This window comes from Scatophagus argus, chromosome 6, assembly GCF_020382885.2.
Source record: "Scatophagus argus isolate fScaArg1 chromosome 6, fScaArg1.pri, whole genome shotgun sequence".
In the NCBI taxonomy this organism is placed as follows: domain Eukaryota; kingdom Metazoa; phylum Chordata; class Actinopteri; family Scatophagidae; genus Scatophagus; species Scatophagus argus.
The window spans coordinates 14,673,298-14,693,924 of NC_058498.1; the positions used below are offsets into that span (position 1 = coordinate 14,673,298).

At 43.4% G+C, this 20,627-nt stretch overlaps 1 protein-coding gene across 4 annotated transcripts in view; it reads left to right on the forward strand.

The window, feature by feature from the left end:
• The first annotated feature begins 1,075 nt into the window (after window positions 1-1,075).
• tle2b (TLE family member 2, transcriptional corepressor b) overlaps window positions 1,076-20,627 on the forward strand; it is a 77,792-nt gene continuing 58,240 nt past the window's right edge. For 2 of the 4 annotated variants that reach the window (XM_046390551.1, XM_046390552.1), the window contains exons 1-4: window positions 1,076-1,181; window positions 1,834-1,887; window positions 17,214-17,311; window positions 18,573-18,636. In XM_046390551.1, the coding sequence (XP_046246507.1) occupies window positions 1,834-1,887; window positions 17,214-17,311; window positions 18,573-18,636 (216 nt within the window). In that variant the 5' untranslated portion in view covers window positions 1,076-1,181. Of the gene's footprint in view, window positions 1,182-1,833; window positions 1,888-6,365; window positions 7,210-17,213; window positions 17,312-18,572; window positions 18,637-20,627 lie in introns of those variants that run through there. The other 2 variants (XM_046390553.1, XM_046390554.1) reach the window with 1 other exon arrangement.

Sequence of the window (20,627 nt, forward strand, 5' to 3'; positions counted from 1 at the left end):
TGCTCTTTAGGAAAAGTGCATTTACTCCTGTCCATAAAGCTTTTCGTCAGCCTGTCGCACGAGAAGAGACAAGACAGCAAGTAAAACGGAGTCAGCAGCAGCGTTTGTTTTTGTTTTTATTCTGTAGCTGCGGTGTTATAAAGTGTTGTCTGTGAAGGGATCTGTAATGGCAAAGCACGCCGAGGCACCAAATATTACAATTTCACCCTGAAATGAGATGCATAGAACAAGCAAGGGCCTCAGAGAAGGAGTGTGTGTTTGTGTGAGCTGTTACATATAAACAACACAGAAAGAGGGGAATACAGGCAGCGATGAGGTACGGGACTTCAGAGTAGTCTTCTGACCGTGTGCATGCATGCACTTTGTGTTTGTGTGTTTGAATCTATAGATTCCTGCTATTGACAAAGAAAGAAAGAAAGACAGGAAGAACAAAAGGAGTAAATTGGGTGTAGCATTTCAAAGCAGAAACACAGACACTGCAGGTTATGTGTCACAGCTGACTTCTCCTATCCCTGTAGGTTTGTGTTGTTCCATATACCTCATTATTTTAATTTGAGCATGTGAAGGCCACCCACTTACTTATTTTGATTTCAGTGTTTGAAGGGGAATAAAGAGAAATAAAGAAAAAAATCTTTCATTTCGAACTGGACTTCACTTACAAGTGAGGGTTTACCCACTGTGTGTGTGTGTGTGTGTGTGTGTGTGTGTGTGTGTGTGTGTGTGTGTGTGTGTGTGTATGCAGCAGAAATAGCTGGATTGAAATTAACGGCGGAATTTACTGAGCATTTATGTAGCGTGACTGACAGCGTGCGTGGGCGTGTGTGTGTGTGTGAGTGTGTGTGAGTGTTTGTGTGTGTGCGCGCAGAATAATTGGGACTTCAATGCCCACAATCCCCACAGACTCCTCAGCTCCCCTCCGCCCCCCACCACCGCCTACACCCATTCAGCTGCCGAGGCGGGTTTGGATTGGCCTGAATACCGCATGACATCAGGACCCAACGTGGGGTACCTTCGGAACGATTGGTCAGAACAAGGGATATCCACGTCCAATCAGAATGCAGAGACAGCCTCCAGACTAGGAAGTGCTTTTAAGGTGGAACCGATGTTTTACTGGTGTTTCTCACCACAGTCTAAATTAAGATGTGTACGCGTTTACCTTGACTTTCTCTCGCCTTTTGAATGTAAGTTTTGTCCAGTCTGACCACCGTTTTCATCTGGTCCAAAGGTTTAAGTTCATGTTAAATGATGGTGCTCTGATTGTGTGTGGGTTTGTTTTTGCATGGTTTCGTCTGCAAACTAGTTTTAAAGATCCCCCCCTTCATTCTGAAAGCGTGATAAGATGAAGCTTTTGCAGTGTTGCGCAAGAAATGACAAAATTATCGTGATTATTCGTCAACCCTGTGAAACAAGCAAGCCAAAAGAGAAAATATAAAGTGCTTGTTTAATGAGCCAACAGTACTTCAATGCATTCTCCAATGATAAATGTATTAAATACTAGCTTGATGAATCTGCCCAGGCTGTTTGTCCTATGGCCGACCAGGCCCCTCATATGAGGCCCACATCCTCAGCTTGGTAACCACTGTCTTTGGCAGTGTGGGTTTAATGGTGCTCAGATAACATTACATTAAATGGTTCTTGACTTTTTTTTTGACAGTATCCTGATAAAGACCAGTTGAGTATTTAGTCGACTGGGTGATGTTATTCTACTAGAATTTTTTTCTACTGTTATTAGCTGTTAGGTGTCCTTTTTTTCTGGTAGTCAGCTAATATTTGAGGCTGTACTGTCTTTGTTGTACCTGAGCCAGCAGTCGAATGTGTTCCTCTGTGTTATAGATGCTGACCGTCGCTCTGAAGGTGCTGACTCCCCTCAGTGACTGCACTGCAAAGGTAGGCGTCAGTAAAAAGCCCTCTTTTTCATGTATACAAAATCTGTAGATAAACTGCAGCTTATTTGCTCATTTTCTCTATTGTTTGTTTATATTGTTTAGAAAACATTTGCGGTAAACATTCTCAGATAAAAGAAAATCCACATGTACTGTGTGTGCCTAAAACCCGAAACACCTGAAGTCTGTAACGTTCTGAACCTTCAGACTATACCAACAAGTGATGGAGTTAGTTGGCTTTCACACCGTCAACATGGGCAGCCGCTGACAAAAGCAGCGTGTTGCTGTAGAAACATGCTACAGATCAATGCAGTACTGTGATGTGATCATGTTTATACAACTGCAAGCTTTGAACTTATGTAACTTCTGCACTCGGATGATGTCTGCGTCTGTCCGTGTGTCTGTATGTCTGCCCATCTGTCTCTCTGAAACCCAGTGTGAGGAGTCAAGGGAATAATTACCTGCATAATCCATTCTAGACAATTAGATGATGCTGATTAGTACAATGGGCTACATGGGGAATGGTGATGTTGGTGCTGAGGGCACAAGTGAATGATGATGTACTGTGTGTGTGTGTGTGTGTGTGTATGAGGGGGAAAGCTGAAAGAGGGATTTTTGAATGAAAGCAGGTGGGGAAAAAGAGCAGGAAAGAGGAAAATGAATCATCCTGTGGGAAGCACAAAGTCCCTCGCTGACTTTGATGGCAGTCTACCTATTGGACTGTAATGGATCTTTTGAACAAGTTACTGCTGCCTTACAGCATGAAGGCACTGGGTTTGAATTTTGGACATTGACTTTTTTTGTGGGCTAAGCACATTCAGGACACATTCAGGTCTGCAAGGATGTCCTTCCACAGTCTGCACAAGACATGCAGGTCAGTTAAGACAAAAAACTTGAACTTGAACTGCAGGTGCTCTGATGACCTGTTTGGTCAACAGTCGACCCTTAACAGCACAAGTGGTGGACCTTTGGGTTTGAGACAACCCTGTTGATGCTGAAAGGCAGAAGTTCCCAGAGGGAGACGTCCAAACACTGAGAATATGAGAGCTCTTGTTACCAGGCATCAAATGATATGTTTCCATCAGGGCCAGTACCTATTATTAGTAGTCAAAGAGACAGATAACCTATATTTAGAACTGATATACAATTAAGTGAAAATGAAAATAGTATTGGGCGGCATGGTGGTGCAGTGGTTAGCACTGTCGCCTCATAGCAAGAGGGTTCCAGGTTTGAATCCCGGTCTGGGCCCTTCTATGTGGAGTTTGCATGTTCTCCCTGTGCCTGCTTGGGTTTTCTCCGGGTGCTCCGGCTTCCTCCCACAATACCAAAAACATGCACATTAGGTTAATTGGCTACTCTACATTGCCCCTAGGTGAGAGTGTGAGAGTGTGTGGTTGTTTGTCTTTGTGTGTTGGCCCTGCGATTGACTGGCGACCAGTCCAGGGTGTACCCCGCCTCTCGCCCGTAGTCAGCTGGGATAGGCTCCAGCTCCCCTGCGAAAATGGATGGATGGATGGATGGATGAAAATAGTATCTATTTCCATTTTCTGTACTACCTCTCAGATGTTGTACTTCTCACTCAACTACATTTATTTGATTGCTTTAGATAATTAGTTATTTTGCAGATTCAGATTATTTAGTATTGGCTATTATTTGTGAGAAGTTACCCAGTGTTGTGGGTGACTACAGAGAGTGAGAGAGAGGAGATTGTATTTTTACATTAATTAATTTAATCGGCAATCAGACAAAAAACAGTAAAAAAAAAAAACGATCCTGATATTGATAACTGGAAAGAAAAAAAGCTGAATATTGGATCTGTTAAGTGGCCGAGCCAATAATCAGTCTGTCCTATTGTTACTGCCCTGTGGGTTGTTTATTTAATTTTTAGTCTGGCACGTTGGATGCATTTCTTTCAAAGCTGTCTTTAAAGAGACACTAAGTAACTTTTACTAAACAGCAAACACTGAAGCCACGAGTGATAATTATAGGACAGTGGTACATTACATTTTCCCTCATTTTCTGGGATTCTCCTGTGTTATTTTCATTATATGCATCATCGTCATACGGTGGCATGAATAACAAGGAGTGGTACGAGTTCCCAGGCTGTAACATGTCTGTGAGGCAAATACAGGTGTGAGCTACTGGGTCGCCCCCACTGAAGCTTTTGTTTAATCTGATAATTAATTATGCTCCCCACCCACAAATGAAATAAAAAAAAAAGACTCTTAAATCTCATGCTGTCGGTACAGTCCAATTTTCCGTCAAAATATTTTTTTCTCTAAATGTCCACTCCATGTCCAAGACAATGGAGGTTTGTCTGGTTCACATATAAAGAGGGACGGGCCCCCTTTATATGTGAACCAGACAAACCAAAATTACTCATCCCTCACCCTTCTCCTCTAATATCGTTCCAGACACATGAGTTTCTTACTCAAAATAGAACAATGGTTTCTTACCGTCACATCAGATATTGTGTACAAATTTGTTGTGGTGCAAAGTCAAAGAGACTTTGCAAGGTTCACATAAGTCTGCATTAGTTTTCAACAAAAGGATCTGTGGTGTTTGGTAACAGACAGCATTGGATAATAGGTTGTCTGTATGTGACCTTAATTGAAGCTTCAGGGCTGCCCTCTGGCTAACCCGCTTGTTATCAAATGCAGTTTCTGTCTTACTGGAAACCCTCCACGGATGCCAAGACTTGACTGTGTCCGATTTTACAGTGTCAGATTAATGGCTGTTTGATCAAGTTCAAAGGCAGAGCTGCCCTGGATAAACTCATTATTGAGAGTGCCAAAAGACGGCCAGGCCAGATCGGTGTACTGTACATGGAAAGGCTTTAAATACCAGGTCTTAGTTGGTCCAGGTCCATTCTGGACAGTCCTGTAAATAACATGCGCACTGGAGCAGCCAAAAGTAGGCAGCCAGACATTTTTATCTCAGTGTGGCGAAGATATTTGGGCAGTGTTACAGTGGTAATCCTCAAGATACTCGACTTATTTCGACTTATTGATTTTGATGACATCTTTGGCGGTAAGTGGAAGTTTCTGTGGTGTTTCTGCACTGTGTGTGACAAGTGCAGGAACACCAGACAGCGTGTGTGACCCCTGCTTTATGCCATTCGTATCCATTTGCAATTTCTATTGTAGGTAGCACATTTTCTTGGCGGCTATTGATTTTTTTCTTTCATTTGGGTGGCCCAGTACTTCTGTTTGTTTGAAAACAAGAAAATGGAAAAGTAAAATGAATCACTTCTTATGTGTGAGTGGTTTTCCCCCCCAAATACCACCTGCCAACAGATGGTCAGGGTAGCAGATGTAAAAGTTGAAGATGGTATGAGCTAAATCAGCATGGTATTGTATCATCTGGAAATACTGAGCTGCAAGAAAAAAAGATTAATGTTTGCTTACATACCAAGACTTATTTTACTTTTAGGCTGCCCTGCGTCTAAAAGTGAGATTCTCATCAGCAGCCAAGTGTTTCCAAGCAAGACATTTCATGTGATTCATTTTTACCTGAGAAATTATTATAGATCGGCATAACTGTGTCAGTGGCCGGGTTTCAGTCGTGGCCTGTGGACATATACTGCATGTTTGCCCTCTTTCTAATGCACACAAATCTAAGTGAGCATTATATGAGTAAAACATCATGTACACCCGTTAATCTTCTGAATAATTTGGCTAAGTGTACCTGATTTGCTTCTGTGATTATATGCCTGATAGGTCATGAACTGGATGCATTGTGGTGTTTTATACACAAACATTTACAGGGTGTGGTTTTTAAGTAAAATAATCTGCAAGCAATACCAAAACACAAATGATGTGCCTTCTATTATATTAAATAGACTATTATATTAAACTATTATGCTTTCTGGTGCTGATACATCCTGGACCTCTTCCTGAGGAGGTTTATGCAATCAGATCAGTGGTGTTCATCTGTGTGTCTTTACACCTGGTTTTATACGCAATTAATGACAGGCTAGCTATCCAGTCATCCAAGTCACATTGTAACGCATCGTGCAAACTGGGTAATAAACTTATCACTCTGAGTAGCTGTCATGTGTGTGTGCAAGTGTGGATGTCTGTGTGTGTGTGTGTGTGTGTGTGGGTGTGTGTGCGCCTTTGTGCGGTGTAACGAGTGTGTCCACGTAGCTGTCATGAATTTGTGTATGAGTGTCAGAGCGTTTGTGTGTGTGAATCTCGATTCATATCAGTTTGAGCATGAGTCTTTGTGCATGAGTGATTGCTTTGTCTGTCTGACCACAACTGAAAAGGGATCCATCTCTCTCTTTGCCTCTCTCTTTCTCTCTCTTTCTCTCTCTCTCAGCCTCTTTCTGTGCAACTGGGTGTCTCTATCTACTCAGTTCCACCTTAAGAGGAGCTTTAGCAGCCTGTCGTGTTTGTGTTGAAGCCAACAGGCACAATATATTACAGTCTAGGGCTTGCTGCTGAAAAGCCCGCTGGATCCTCCACTGACCTGCTGTTCTTTCCTGCTTTCCTCTTGCGTTTTTTCCACATTTAGATTAAAAACAAAGCTCTCTCTCTCTTTCTCTCCCTTGTCCCCTCCCTCCTCCCCCTTCTTCTCATCCTTCTTATCCTTCATCTTCTTTTCTGCGGCAGCAGTCAAGGCAGAGGCTTCAGTGTGTCAGAGAGAGGGTGAAGAGGAGGAAAAAGCAGAGAAGAAGACTGTTTGGACGGAGCTGAGTGTGTGTTTGTGTTTGTATGTTTCGCCATTGGGCGGCCGGGTGAAGGGGCACGAGGAGAAGAGTAGGAGGGGAAGAGGGGAGCCAGCCTGGATGAAATCCTCAGTGTCATGTCACTACGTGTGAACCTTGACTGATCACAGGCTGAGGTAAAGGGAGAGAGACACTGAGAGGAGGACGAAGAGGTGGAGAGAGAGAGAGAGGAGTAGAAACTGAGACTTTGATTTGACTGGAAAAAGAAGAAGAAGAAGAAGAAGGAGGAAGATCAGGAGGTAAAGTCCGGTGCTTTGTGTTTATGTTTTATCATGACATTGTTGGATAAACGAGCTGACGGAATGAGCCCTCCTCAGTTGTGTGTCAACGGGAATTTGCCTTAGGAGACAGAGAGAGGGAAAGACTGGAAGAAAAGAAGGAGAGAGACTCTGGAGGAGTAAGACTGCTGTGTTCAACCCCGCTAAGGAGCAGGGACTGGACTTACTGAGTGTGTGAGAGCTTGTGAGTCCTGTGTGTGTGTGTGTGTAACCGGTGGAGGGCAGAGGAGTGGAGGGCCAGGTGACTAACCTGGCCATCAAACGGACTGGCAGCCTCTCCTCTCCTGGGATCATGTACCCTCAGGGCAGGCATCCGGTAAGTACCTCCTTATGTCTCTCTCTCCTGTCTCTCTGACTCTTTTTCTAACTGTCTCTCCATCTCTGTCCATGTCTTTCTCTCAACTACAATCTCTTTATGCCTCAGATTCACCTTGTCACTTCTGTCCTCCTTTTGCTCTCTGTTTCCTTGTGCCACTCTGCTTCCCTTATCTTCTGTCTTTCCTCCTTGTATTTCCTCTTGTTCTCTCCTTGTGTCCCTTTGCTTGTTGATCTGCGATCAAGTCTTTCCTTGTCTTTGTGTTTCTCTCATTCTGTCTTGTCTTTTCCAGCCTGTTTTCTGTCGTCCCTCTCTCTTGTTTAGTTATAGGGACTGTACTGTAACATGAGAGGAGCGAGGAGTGAGACGTGACAGGAGGAGGGTGTCTGTGCAAAGAGATTCCCTGTTATGTACACACACGCATGCACACACACACACACACACACACACACACACACGCATCTCACTCTCTCTTTCTGTCAGCTGCAACCAGGTGCCTTTGAGATCCTGTTAATGGTTAGCTGTGTAGGTGGCACATAACCGAATCTGCACTTGTCAGCCTTTGGATGAACATTTGTGTGTGTATATGTTTGTGTATCAATTAGTGTTTGGCTGTTTCTAGGTGTGTGTATATGTGGAGACGAGTGTGAGAATAGATCTGTCCTTATGAATGTGTGTGTGTGTGCGTGTTAGTCAGCTGCTCATTTCTGTTGCTAAGCAAACTTGTGTGCATGCACACACACACACAGACCATTTAATTGATAGTTAAATTCCACTTAATTCATTTCCGTTGCCAATAAGAAAGGTGGTAAGTGCACAGTACTTCGCCTTTAATACCTGCTTAAAGTCCTTTCCCTCCTTCAGTTCCACCCTTCATCAGCAGTGAGAATTTGCTGTTAATTTACCTGTCAGTGTAAAATAAAGGTTAAATACACAGGAGTAAAAAGCACAGACGTATGAATGACAGCATAGGCTCAGCCTGGCTTAGGCCATTCGTTTCACTGTGGCCCCGGTCCGGTTGCTATAATCAGATTTGGTTGTCAGTCTCTTTGTCTCTGGTACAAATGGGTCAGTGGCCACTTTGTCTCACAGCCAGCTAACCAGCCAACCACTCAGACAGTCAGCCAGCCAGCCAACCACTCAGTCAGCCAGCAAGCCAGCTAGCTATCATACAGAATTATGAATGACATTTTCACAAGAGGAAGGCATGAGGAATCAATTATATGTACAGAGAGAATGCTAATAAGCCAGCCTCTGGAATAGAAGGGAGAGAGAGATGCTGAGAGAAACAAGAGAGAAGTGAAAAACAAAGGGAGAAAGTAAAAGATTTAAGAGCCAAGAAAGAAAGAAAAAAGAGTGAGAAAGAATTCTTTAAAAAGGCACGGCCGGGGGTGGAAAGAGAAATGAAAATGAATGAAAGATGCAATGGAAGAATAGAGTGTGAACATTCCTCTGTTCTCTCCTTTAGAGGCGTATCAGAGAGCTTCCTGCTGCGATGTTCGGTGTTTGTGATAAAGTTCAATCCCAGATTGAGCCAACTCCAACCGATCGATAGCCTCTATCTCTCTCCTTCTCTGTCTTTCTCCTGTTTTTCCTCCCTCTCTGTCTTTCTGCTCTCTCCTTCTTCCTCTGCAGCCCTCCTTTTCCAGTGGAACTTTATTTCTGGTGTTGCTATGAAATGTGATCTGTGGAGATGTGTGAGAGTGCAAAGAACAGTTGTGTGTGTGTGTGTGTGTATGTTTGTGGTTACAGACTGTGTGTGTATGAGTGTCTGCATGTACATACACGTGCATGTATGTTTTTCCTCGTAAATTCAGAACAGGCTTACTTGTAAAATATCCACTTTATTTCGTTTTTTTTCACGAGCACAGCTGGAACATAACCCCTGTCAAAACTCTCTCTTCCAGTGCGTATAAGAAAGGCCGAATATTTCGGTTGGATGCTAGAAAACATTACACTAAAGAGCTGATGTGTGCTGCCGGAAAACAAAATCAGAAACCATATCAGTGGTACACTTTGACGATGTGAAAAGAAGTATGAGCTTTGGTGCATCCTGCTTTTCAATAGCTGACTTTCAGACCTCAGATGTCAGCTTATTCTTGACTGCACCAACAGAGGCACTTTTCAACATCGTCTCCTCTTGCAACTGCAGGCCCACAAGATGATAACATAACGTTGACATAAAATAAGGAGGGTTCTATTGCAGCAGCATTAATTTGAGTTTGATTTTCGTACCAGCATCGAGGTGAGTGGCTGCTACAAAAGAAATCTTAAAACTGACAATCATTTGTGTTAAAATAGTGGGTAGTAAAGTAACATGTGATTTGTAGTTAATCTCAGAGAGTTTCGTGGTACTGCGTTAGTATACACTCACACACCTGTTTCTTAAGTGACTTTGCAGTAAAAACACTCAGTGGGCTTGATGTGGTGTCAGTTCAGTCAGGCATCGTGGTCTGCTTCCTGTCAGACAGGACAAAGATGCCTTGAAAGGCGCTCCTCTGAACCCCTCTGTGTGTCCTTTGCGGAAACAATAAAGAAGGTGTCCACACTATAAATAGATAAAACAAACAACCAGTGCTGGAGCAGTGTTATTATCATTATTATTATTATTTTTTATCAAAGAAAAAGTCTGACTTTGTTCTCATTGCGCTCTGGCAGGAAAAGGTTAAAACCGAGGGCTGATTTGCCAGGCGAGTGGAGCTGTAATTGGTTCCACTGGATTTTTTGTGGCAAGCATTATCAGAACTGTGTGAATGTGTTTGTGCATGAATATGTGTGAAGTGTGTAAATTTTGTTTAATGTGTGTATCTGCTGTGTGTGGGATTCCTTTAAATGTGTCCGCGTCTCTTTGGTGTGTTGTGAGCCCCTACATTTTTGTGTTAACAGCGCGTGTTGCCTTGTGTGTTGACCTCGATGTGTGTAAATGTCTGTGGATCGTTTTAATGAGATTCACTTTTGTTTCATGTGTGTACTTTCTTCTTAAGTGTCGAATGTCTTTGTGCGTAAGTATATGTGTTTGTGTGTGTGTTTGTATCATGTATGGGTTTGCATTTGTCCTTGTGATCCTGTTAAAGTGTGTGTGTGTGTGTGTGTGTGTGTATGTGTGTGGATCTGAGGAAAGAAGGAGAAAGCAGAGCTGTGGTGGTTTATGTGTGTTTGTGTGTCTGTGTCTGTGCATGTGTGTGGTTATGCACTGTGTGCCAACAACAATAACAATAAATAATGTTCCAGTTCGACCTCGACTGTTGCTCCGAATGCTCTTGATTGGCTGCCACACCCCAGTGAGAGAGGGAGCGAGAGGCAGGATTTACTGTGTGTTTTCACGGTTAAGAAAGATGTCTGTAACTGCTAGACTGCAAACAGGCCTAATCAGAGCTAAGACTCACACTCACATGCACAAACTTTTGTATTTTACATCATTTTACACGTACAGTATACAGTATATTCATGTGATTACAAACAGCCATGGCTCCTCTCAAACATGCGGGTTTCTGTCGTACTCTGGGCACGTTTACTTAAAATCCAGAGTCTAGACAGGCTTGGCTGCTCTGTGAGTATACAGTGTACTTAAAGCTGTTGCTCTGTGTGTTTGTGTGTGTGTACTACTGAATGTTGTCGTGGCTGTGCTCGAGAGCAGGATGAGCTGAGTTTATTGAGCGGGCGTATGAAAGGGAGAGAGGGGGAAAGTTGGACTGATGCTGAAAGTGTCTATTGTTGTCCCTCAATTGCAAAAATCAAATCAAATCATCTCTGATCATTATTATTACAGCATGCATGAGCATCATTCAATCACTTTCTGCTTTGGAAATGTGTGTCATGACAATCTGAACATCTGTTTAATTATTACCAGCAGTGCGTGTGTGTGTGTGTGTGTGTGTGTGTGTTGGAGGACAATGAGAACACAAGTATGCCAGAGTGTGGTACGATCTAACTAGCTGTTGGAAAATTGTTGGAACCAAGATGTTTAATCATCTGTGTGTGTGTGTGTTTGTGTGTGTTAGTTACAGTGTGCATAGGGAAGGCTTCTCTTGGCCATCAGTAGGGTAACACTTTATTTTTATGACCAAGTAAACAAACTAATGGCGAATATGTGGCCACAGAAATCACATATGCTCGCTTAATAAGGGCAGAGCCGCTCTGTTTCTGTGTGTCTTCTGGATGGATTTTTGGTGTGCAGGAGATGGAATTCGTGAGTTAATTTTGTAGTTGCAGTGGTAGCACATGCTTAGCTTGTGTTGAATCTTGTAAGTTTGTGGATATGCAACTCTGCGCTGTTTGCTTTTGCGCACACTGGAGGACCGTTTTCTGACATGTAGCTGTGTAAGACAGTTGGCTTTTCTCCAACATTTGTGGCTGTAATGAAAGCCATGTACGGTAAACAGCACAGCAGATTGCTGTCACCACCCACAGATGACATTTTCCCCTCCTTTCCATTCTCCTCGTCTTGTTTACTTTTAATTTCTTACAGCATTTCAAAGGCAACCCCGTAAAATGGCAAAAAGTCAAGTAACAACAATACAGCTGCAGAAACGACCCAGAGGAGAAGCAAAAAGTCATGCAAGCAACCAGCAGCTTTGTCATGGGCCACCCAGATTAAGTCTGATCTCTGATTTAAAAAAGATAAAATGAAATAAAATGGATCATTTTCTATCCTCAAATCTTTTTTTCTTTCTTTGTCATTAGACGAAATGATCAGAACGAGTCTTGGATGCAGTCCACAGACTCTTTTGGCTGCCAGTCTTCCCCCGATTTGTAATCCACCGCTGGCTGTGTGACTGATTTGCTGATTGGTTAACTTCTTTTGTTGGGGAGCCGGTAGTGTCGCTCTCTCTAAGTTATCAAAACCTGTGAGGTGTCTGTGGAAATGCACTATCAACACTATCAGAAAGAAAGAGAAGGCTTCATAAAAAAGGTGACAGATATGTAAGTTACATTCCTGTTCTCTCCTGCAGCTCTTCTTCAGTCTTTCATCCACACAGAACAAACCAATGAGCTGTTGCTGATGTTCATTGCTGCTGCTCACTTAAGCAGACACACACACACACACACACACACACACACACGTACACAAGAGGAACTGACACTCCTCTGCCACACTTGGTATTTCTCATCTATTCATGTGCTTTTTTCCTAAATATTTCACAAGCCAATTATTATTTCATGCGCTATCCAAATGTGTCTCTGCTTGTCTCAGAGAGACACAGGCAAAAAGAGAAACAAAGGAGAAGAAGTAAAGAGCGAAACGAGAGGAAAGGGAGGGAGGAGAGAACGAAAGAAAGAAAATGTGTTGTTTATGGGTGTTTTTGTTTGAATGAATGCATCCACGTAGAGGCATGTCTGCTTATGCCGTGTTAATATTCATGCATTGGGTGAAAGTGTGCCAGCGGCTGAGCAGCTAGCTGGAAAAGACAAGTAGATAGATACAATCATTTCTTTCCCAATCACTCACAGACGCGCATCTGTTTCACAGTTGCTGTCTCTCTCCTGCAGCGGCTGCCAGTGGTGGAAAAAACAGGCAGCTGCTTGAACAGAAGACTTCCTTGTGACGAACAGACAGACAGACAGACAGGGAGAGACAGACAGAACCAGACTGACCTAATATTCACATGGAAACCGGGTGGTGGTGGTTGAATATAGGCGACTTCGTTTCAACTTGTGAAAATTTGGGAAAAACATATTAGAGCATTAAATCCTACAGCCATAATGGTTATGGCGTTTAGTTGAAGCTGTTTTAGAGACGAGTTGATTGAACTAGTTTTCTGTCTTGTAAAATGTTCCAGTCAGTACAGTACTTTGTCATTTCTCTAATAACCAAATTTAAGGGTTGCTCATCAAAAATGTTTATATTGAAAAATGAGCTAAATTAATCTTTTAACTTTAACATGTCAATGTCTTTATCAGCTTCTAATATCCAGCGCTGGTGGGGTTGGAGTTGTGTCCACGCAGTGGCTGAATGACAGCCACGCAGGAGTCTGGTGATGGTACAGAGTGATGTTTTTGGTCACTGAAATATCGAGTATTTCATCTTCTTTTCTGATAAATGCGTTTGCATGTCATCACATCAGCGATACTGCTAGTTTACTATGAAGCTCGTTACAGGATGACAGACACTGACAGACAGGTGATGGTTACAGCCACTGGGTCACACCTCCGTCCTGTTATGTGATACAGAGCAATGGGCTTCACCCCCCCTCCTCCCCATTCCCCGCCCCTTGCCTTCCCTCCCTCCCTCCCTCCATAGATAATCCCTCCTAATTCTCTGCTTGCCCGTGCCAGCTCGACCAAATTGTGATTGACTGCTGTCCCGCATGGTGTCTATGTGTGTGTGTGTGTGTGTGTGTGTCTGTGTTTGTCTGTGCACAAGTGACCCTTCCCTTCCGCCTCCACCCCCACCTCCGAGATTAACCGGATCAGTTTTGGGTTTCAGGATCCCCTATGCTAGCTGCTACGGTGTTCACACACAAACACACACACACACACACACAGGCGGTAGGCTGTTTTTTGGCCCTTCGTGATGCGCTATTGGACCCCTAACAGTCTGGGCTGCCATCTGTCACAATACAGGAGAGACCAAACACACACACACACACACACACACAGCAAATGTTTGTTCTGGTGTACATACGGTGCGACTTGATGATCCCGCCAGCGTCTTTGTAAACACTGCAGAATGATGCACCTATATCCTCGTCTATAACTTAACAGTTTTGCTTTTCCTGCTGAAGTGTCCTTGAGCAAGACTCAGATTGTCCTGTTATTACTAATAAGCATGAACTTGATATCAGCTTTCTGTGCTTGTATGCTTGTGTCTTTATGCTGACAGGCAGAGCTCACCACAGGCAGAGTATTTCTCTTTTTGCCTCAGGACCATTTAACTTTGTGTGTGTGTATTGTGTGTATTTTTCATTTCCTTTTTGCTCATAAGAAGTTTTATAGCTCTGGGGTCCATGAAACCCATTCAAAAATGTGCAACTGGCAAATCAAAAGCAAAGCAATTTGGACTTTTTGTCCGATAGATGAAAGAAATTGAAATCTCTCTCATCAGCACAGTACAGAGGACGCCATGTTGACACCGACGGTTGTCACTTGCAGCTCTCTTGTGTAAGTCTGATCTGTGACTGTGGGCTTTGTTATGTGACTTAGTGCCGCTGATGTAACCTGCCAGCAGCACTTTGTTTGTGTGCATCCGCATGAGTATGTGTCTGTGTGTTCATGGCAGCAGATGGTGGGAGCGGTATTACCACAGACCGATGGACAGTGCACGGGGTAAAGCTTCACGGCTGTGTAGACTGCAGCAAAGACAGCATGACTCCCTCGCCCCCTCTCTCCCTCTCTCTCCCTCCCTCCCTCTCTCTCTCTCTCTCCCTCCCTCTCTCTCTCTCTCCCTCTCCCTCTCTCTCCCTCTCTCTGTCTCTCCGTCGTCTTCTTATCCCCTTAGTGTGGGACAGATGAATGGCTGGCTATCTCTCTCAGTCAGCAGCCACTCTGCTCTTTCATCATCTGTCTCTCTGCTCGCTCTTTCATTCCTCTGTGAGGATGTCAGACCAGTCTATCACTCCCTCCATCCCTCAGTCCATCCATCCCTCTCTCTGTCAGATGAGTATCTATCTCTCTTCCACCTGTTTTTCCCCCTCATAAATCCACCCCCCCATCCTCCCACTGTGGGTTTGTGTGTTGTCTGTGTGCCTGCGTGGGCTTAAAGTGTGAATCTGCGTGTGCAGTCGTGTGTTTACTTGTTTGTTTGTGTGTTTTTTGCTGCGCACATGGATACATGGGTGTGTGTGTTTGTGTGGTTATCTGCGTGTGCCAGATCACTATCTACTCCTCCCCTCGCCTGCTGTGTGTGTGTGGTGTGAATCAAGGTCAGTGGGGATCTGTTGGCAGACACCCCCCATCTATCCCACCCACCCCCCTCTACGCCTCCCTCCGACACACACCCACACATACACACACACACACACACACACACCCAGAGGGTGTGTGTATGTTGTGCCCATCCAGCCATCTAGATGTCCCTGCTATGTCTGCCTCAGCTCAGTTTAGCTCAGCTCAGCTCGGCTCTGGATTAATTACTGGGGAACCCACCGCGTCTCTGACCTCCACCGTCAGACTAATTGAAATCTAATTGAATTGTGCTTGTCTAGACTAATGAAGCCCCGCCACTGAAACCGCCAATCTTTTAGCCATAGCTACAGGCCGATAGCCACCCAGCTGCACTGCAGCGACTGCACCGTGCTGCTCAGTTTGGATGGATGGATGGATGAACAGCTGAACAAATGGGTGGATGAATGAACTCCTTACTAAAATAAAAAGTCAAGTAAAAAAGTCCATATGCCTTTTGACTTTAGGGACTGGATTAAAGGTCACCTTATCATCAGAAGTATTATAAAATTGTAAAGTTTAACAGAGAAATTTGATCTTAGCTCCTGTCAAAGCTGAATGTTGTGTTTCCTGTTTACTGTGGCCAAATAAAACAAAACTTAATTTTGAGGTCCACAGCAGCTAAAAACATGTAATATGATATCAGTAAACGTCAACAGGGTTAGATCAGCTCAGTTTTCTTTGCTCGCTGCATCTGTCTGTCATTTAGGCTGGCAAGGTGGGGGTAGGTTGGCTGGATTTGACTAGGGTTCAGCTGGGTGCACGTATCGACACAGGGGGCAGCATTTACAGAGTAGGATGTCGATGACATGGCCGCGTCAGATCGCTTGTGCAAAGGCAGGTGGCATCTAGGCGAGATAGAGTGAACAACTCAATGCTGAGGCTGATCACTGGCAAGTGATAGGAAGAAGTGGCAGAGACATCTGGATCCTGCATCCTCCCCAGGGTAACAGCAGGAGTCCCCCCATGCATGGATGATCAGCCAATCCAATTTTATATATATATATATATATTTGGGAGAAAAAGGAAAAAAAAAATTGCCGGATTGCCGCGTCTTACATAAAAATGCACTCTAGATTTGCCTGCCTTCAAACTAATCCTTATCCCCAAACCTAAACAACTACAGCATCGACAAACATTCACAGTGTCCTTGTTTCTAAAACTTCATGAAGCCGATGGGGGAGGAGGGAGTCTGTCAAAAGTGTTCTGCAGACATGGAGGGCTGGTGGTGGTTGTGGGGGGGGGGGGGGGTTGGACCCCAGGGAGGTGCTTGTTTTGTTGGGCCTTCTTTAGCTTTTAGTAGGTGAGAGACGGTACTGTGATTTCCTATAAGTTATTCATTTGACGTTTCCTCCCTTCTCAGCTCTTTGTAGGCTGGAATACATTAGCAACCTGGCAGAGTGGAGAGGATGCTAATGTGGAAGAGAGGGAGAAGAGAAAAAGAAAGGGTGGGGGCAATGGAGGGAAGGAGGCAGAGTCATTAGAGGATGAGGAGAACAGAGAGAGAGAGAGAGAGAGAGAGGACACGGCTTTATGATGTGTGGGAAGGGGAAGTGACCTTCCCTCTCACTTTCATCTTGGCTTTTTTCTCTTCTTGCCTTGCTCACATACACACACACACACACACACACGCACACACACACACACGGGCACTTGGTCTCTCCCACACTGAAATATATGGTGCATGGAGTTGCACGTGTGCCTACACAAATACATTACAGGCAAAATACATGCAATCTCTTTTCTTAAGCAGGAAAAACACACACACACACACACACACACAGTGTAGGTTTTCATACCCAGTGGGGACATTACATAGACCTTCATTCATTTCCTGCAGACTTACTCAAACCAAAACCATAACTTGCATAACCTTACCCTAACCTTAACCTAAACCTCAGACTCAACCTAACCTAAGTCTTCACTCTTAAAGTTATTCATTTCCCCATGGGGATTTGCATTTTGTCCCGGTAAGGTAGGTGAGTTCCCACGTATAGCTGTGCAAACAGGTTTTTGTCCCCATGAGACCATAAAAACACATTCACACACACACACACACACACCTCTGTATCTGTTTTTCATCTTTTCTTCCTCTTCTCCTCTTTCTCTTTTTTACTGTGCAGGTCCCCTTGCAGCCTGGCCAGTCTTTCAAGTTCACAGTCCTGGAAACTCTGGACCGCATCAAGGAGGAATTCCAGTTCCTCCAGGCGCAGTATCACAGGTACACACACAGAATTACTTTACACACATGACACAGTAGGTATACAAAATGCACAAATGTCCACATCATACTTTTAGGAATATTAATATTAATATCAAATGTTCTCTAAAATACATGTAATAATTACAGAACCAACACATTGCTCAGTGGAAGTGAGTGTTGACTTCTTGAATTTATGAATTAGTAAATATAATATGACTGTGTGCTTTAATCTCTGTTGCTACACTAAACGTACAAGATACTGGAGAATAACATTGACTTGCATCCTCTCATGCTGAATCCAGTGTCAACTATCTCAAAGCTTTACATATTTCCCTAATTCATCCTCTTTGCCCTAATCTATACATTGTCTTCTTTGTAACTGGTATACATTGGCAATGATTAGGAAATTCAATAAAGGATCACAGTTTTACCTACATTCACAGTATAACTAAAGTCGTTGATAACTGAGATTATAGTTTTCATCATACTCATGCAAATTGTAATGCAATTTAGGTCTACAGCTGGAGGTCACCGATGGTCACGTTATGGTATGGCTGACCAGAGGTGACCTTGGCTGAGAGAGGTAAACCATTGTAGGTTAAAACATCCAGCCTCTTGCTCACACCTCAGTGGGGAGACTCAACACCCTGTTGTGAGACAGCAACACCACTTTACTGGTGGATCTCAGTGACACACACATACTTCTATCCTTGTGAGGACTCTCCCTGTAATAATACATTCCCTAATTCTAACCCTTAAAACCAAGTCTTAATCTTCAAACAAGCATTTGAAGCTGTGAGGGCTGGCCAAAATGCCTTCTCTTGGTCATAATATCACGCATGGCAGTAACACTTTGCAAACTGCGACCAGTTATCAGCATGATGCTGTAGCCTTTCCTAATAATAAACCATTTGACTTGGCTGGTAAACTCATACGCTCTTTCTAGTCAGTCCATGTCAGGACCCACTGGACTCTTAACGTGAACACACTACACATGACATATGTAACTCGACACGCACATGAAGTTGTGAAGTGATGAATTAAACACACCCTGTTGGCAGTTGTTACCACAGAGGTGATATTTTTCAGTGTTACTTTCAGCAGTAATAGGTTGCCTGACTGTATGACTAAGAATAATTTTTTGGTATCCTTGCATGGCCTTAAACTATGTTTGACCCCTTGCAATATCTAAATCCTTTGGAAATTCTAATTTTTTTCAGTGGATGCAAATACACCGTTTAATCCGTGTGTGTGTGTGTCCTTTTTTGTCCTTGTGCAGCCTGAAGCTGGAGTGTGAGAAGCTGGCCAGTGAGAAGACTGAGATGCAGAGGCACTACATCATGGTGAGTCCAATCAGGTTTTTACCAGAGCTGTATGGTGATTTGCGATCCTGACTGGGCCACTCGGGAACTCTGAAAAGAGTCTGATGGGTTCTTATACAGGAATTACAATCAAGGGAGTTGTATCTGTGCTTTTGATTAACTGGACTGTTCAGTGTTTATGCCATTCGGGAGTAAAAGCTCTGTTTGTCTTTACACTTCATTGGTGTTCTTCCTGTGTTCCACTCATTCTTTCTTTGTTTTTTTCTCTGTCACTCCTCTGTTTTAACTTATTTCTTCACTTCACTTACATGAATAAGCTGTTTACTTAACTAAAATAATGCCAAGACAATAGACTGTATTTTCAAACCCTACAAACAGATTATACATTTAAGTGGTTCTTGTCACCATTAATGCCTTATTTACTTTACTTACTTACTTACTTTAACATTTTGCAGTTGTACATCTTGAACATCTGTAATAGCGGAGTATAGTTTAAAATTTCCACAAGCTGTGCAAACCATCACCAAAGCAGTATAATATGTTCTTGCACACCATTTATCTTCACTCACAACCTCTCTCTAAAACTTACTTTCCAATATATCTCCTCATTTTTCCCCCTCCCTCAGAGCCCCTGTCTTCTTCAGTCTATTTCTCTGTCTCTTCTTCCTCTCTCTGTTTTTCTCTCATGCGCTAACAGCCTGAGCTCCCTCTGTGTCGGTGTGTCTGTGCGACTAAAGGCTCACATGTATCGTAAGCCTTCGTCTGTGGTACAAAACCCACACAGAGCCGACCAGAATACGATATGCACCATCTGCTAAGCTGCTCGCATTTCATAAACCTGGGAGAGCAGGCAGGATCAGGGCCGTAAGCTAGATAGACACACAGATGGATAGACGGAGAGAGAGGGAGAGAGAGAAAAACAGACAGGCAGACAGGCTGACAGATAGTCTGAGTGTGAGAGAGAAACGCTAGCAGGCAGACAGACAAATGGATATAGAAGCACACAGACAGGCAAATGATAAACAGATTAAAATAGACACACAGGAGATACACCATATGCATATTAATAAAAATCTACTAAAATCTTCTGTTTACAAATGCATCATTGGTCTTAACCTGAATTGAGAAAACTAGCTAAGAGCAGCTACATTTAGTGGCCGTTAGGTGCTGCTTTAGCAGAAAGTAAAGCTATCTGTCCATCGAGAAGCTCAAACCCAAACCAGCAGGAGTTGAGGCAGAGCAGCCGTTGGACATCAGACAGCATCTCTTGTGTACTCATTGCATGAGAAACAATTTTGCCTGTTGTCGTGGCTTGTTTTTGTTCCTCTTCTTTTTCTTCTTATACATGGCAAGCGAAATCCCTCGCGTCACATTGCTGTCACAGGTCAGGATGAGGTTGCAGTTTAGTGTATGTCTGTTTTGAAAGGTAATCCTGATGCAGCATTGTGGCTTCTTCTTTTTATTTTACACGTTAATATGACGTTGTTGGGACATGAATGAGTATGCATTCCTGTTGATGCAGAGAACGTCAGTTGTGTATGCTGTCCTTCAGTGTGACCCAAGACACATTCATATACACACTGCTAAAAGTGTCATCTCAGACCACCTCTAAACGTGGTCTGAGTGATTGGATCTCTGTGTCCCTTGGAAGCATTCACACTTGTACTTAGAGCTGTTTTCCAAAGAAGGATGTTAATACTGGGTGTCTTAAATGCAACAGACTCGAGACAACATTGAGAAGTGAAGGGAGATTCAGTGTCCTTCAGTTGTTACTAGTGACTGCTGTTCAGCAAAACTTCATAAGCTCGTTAGGTCTTTCTGTATGCATACACTTAACTTTCCTTGTCCTTGTCCTTGTCACATCTTCAAACCAATGAGGGGATATTTTTATCACATTTTTCACAACTTTGAATAAATCACATGATCCATACCAATGGCAAAGCCAAAACCTTGTTGAGGTTGTGTTTAGGGTCTTAAACTAACCAAACACTAACCCTAAAGAGGTCCTTTGA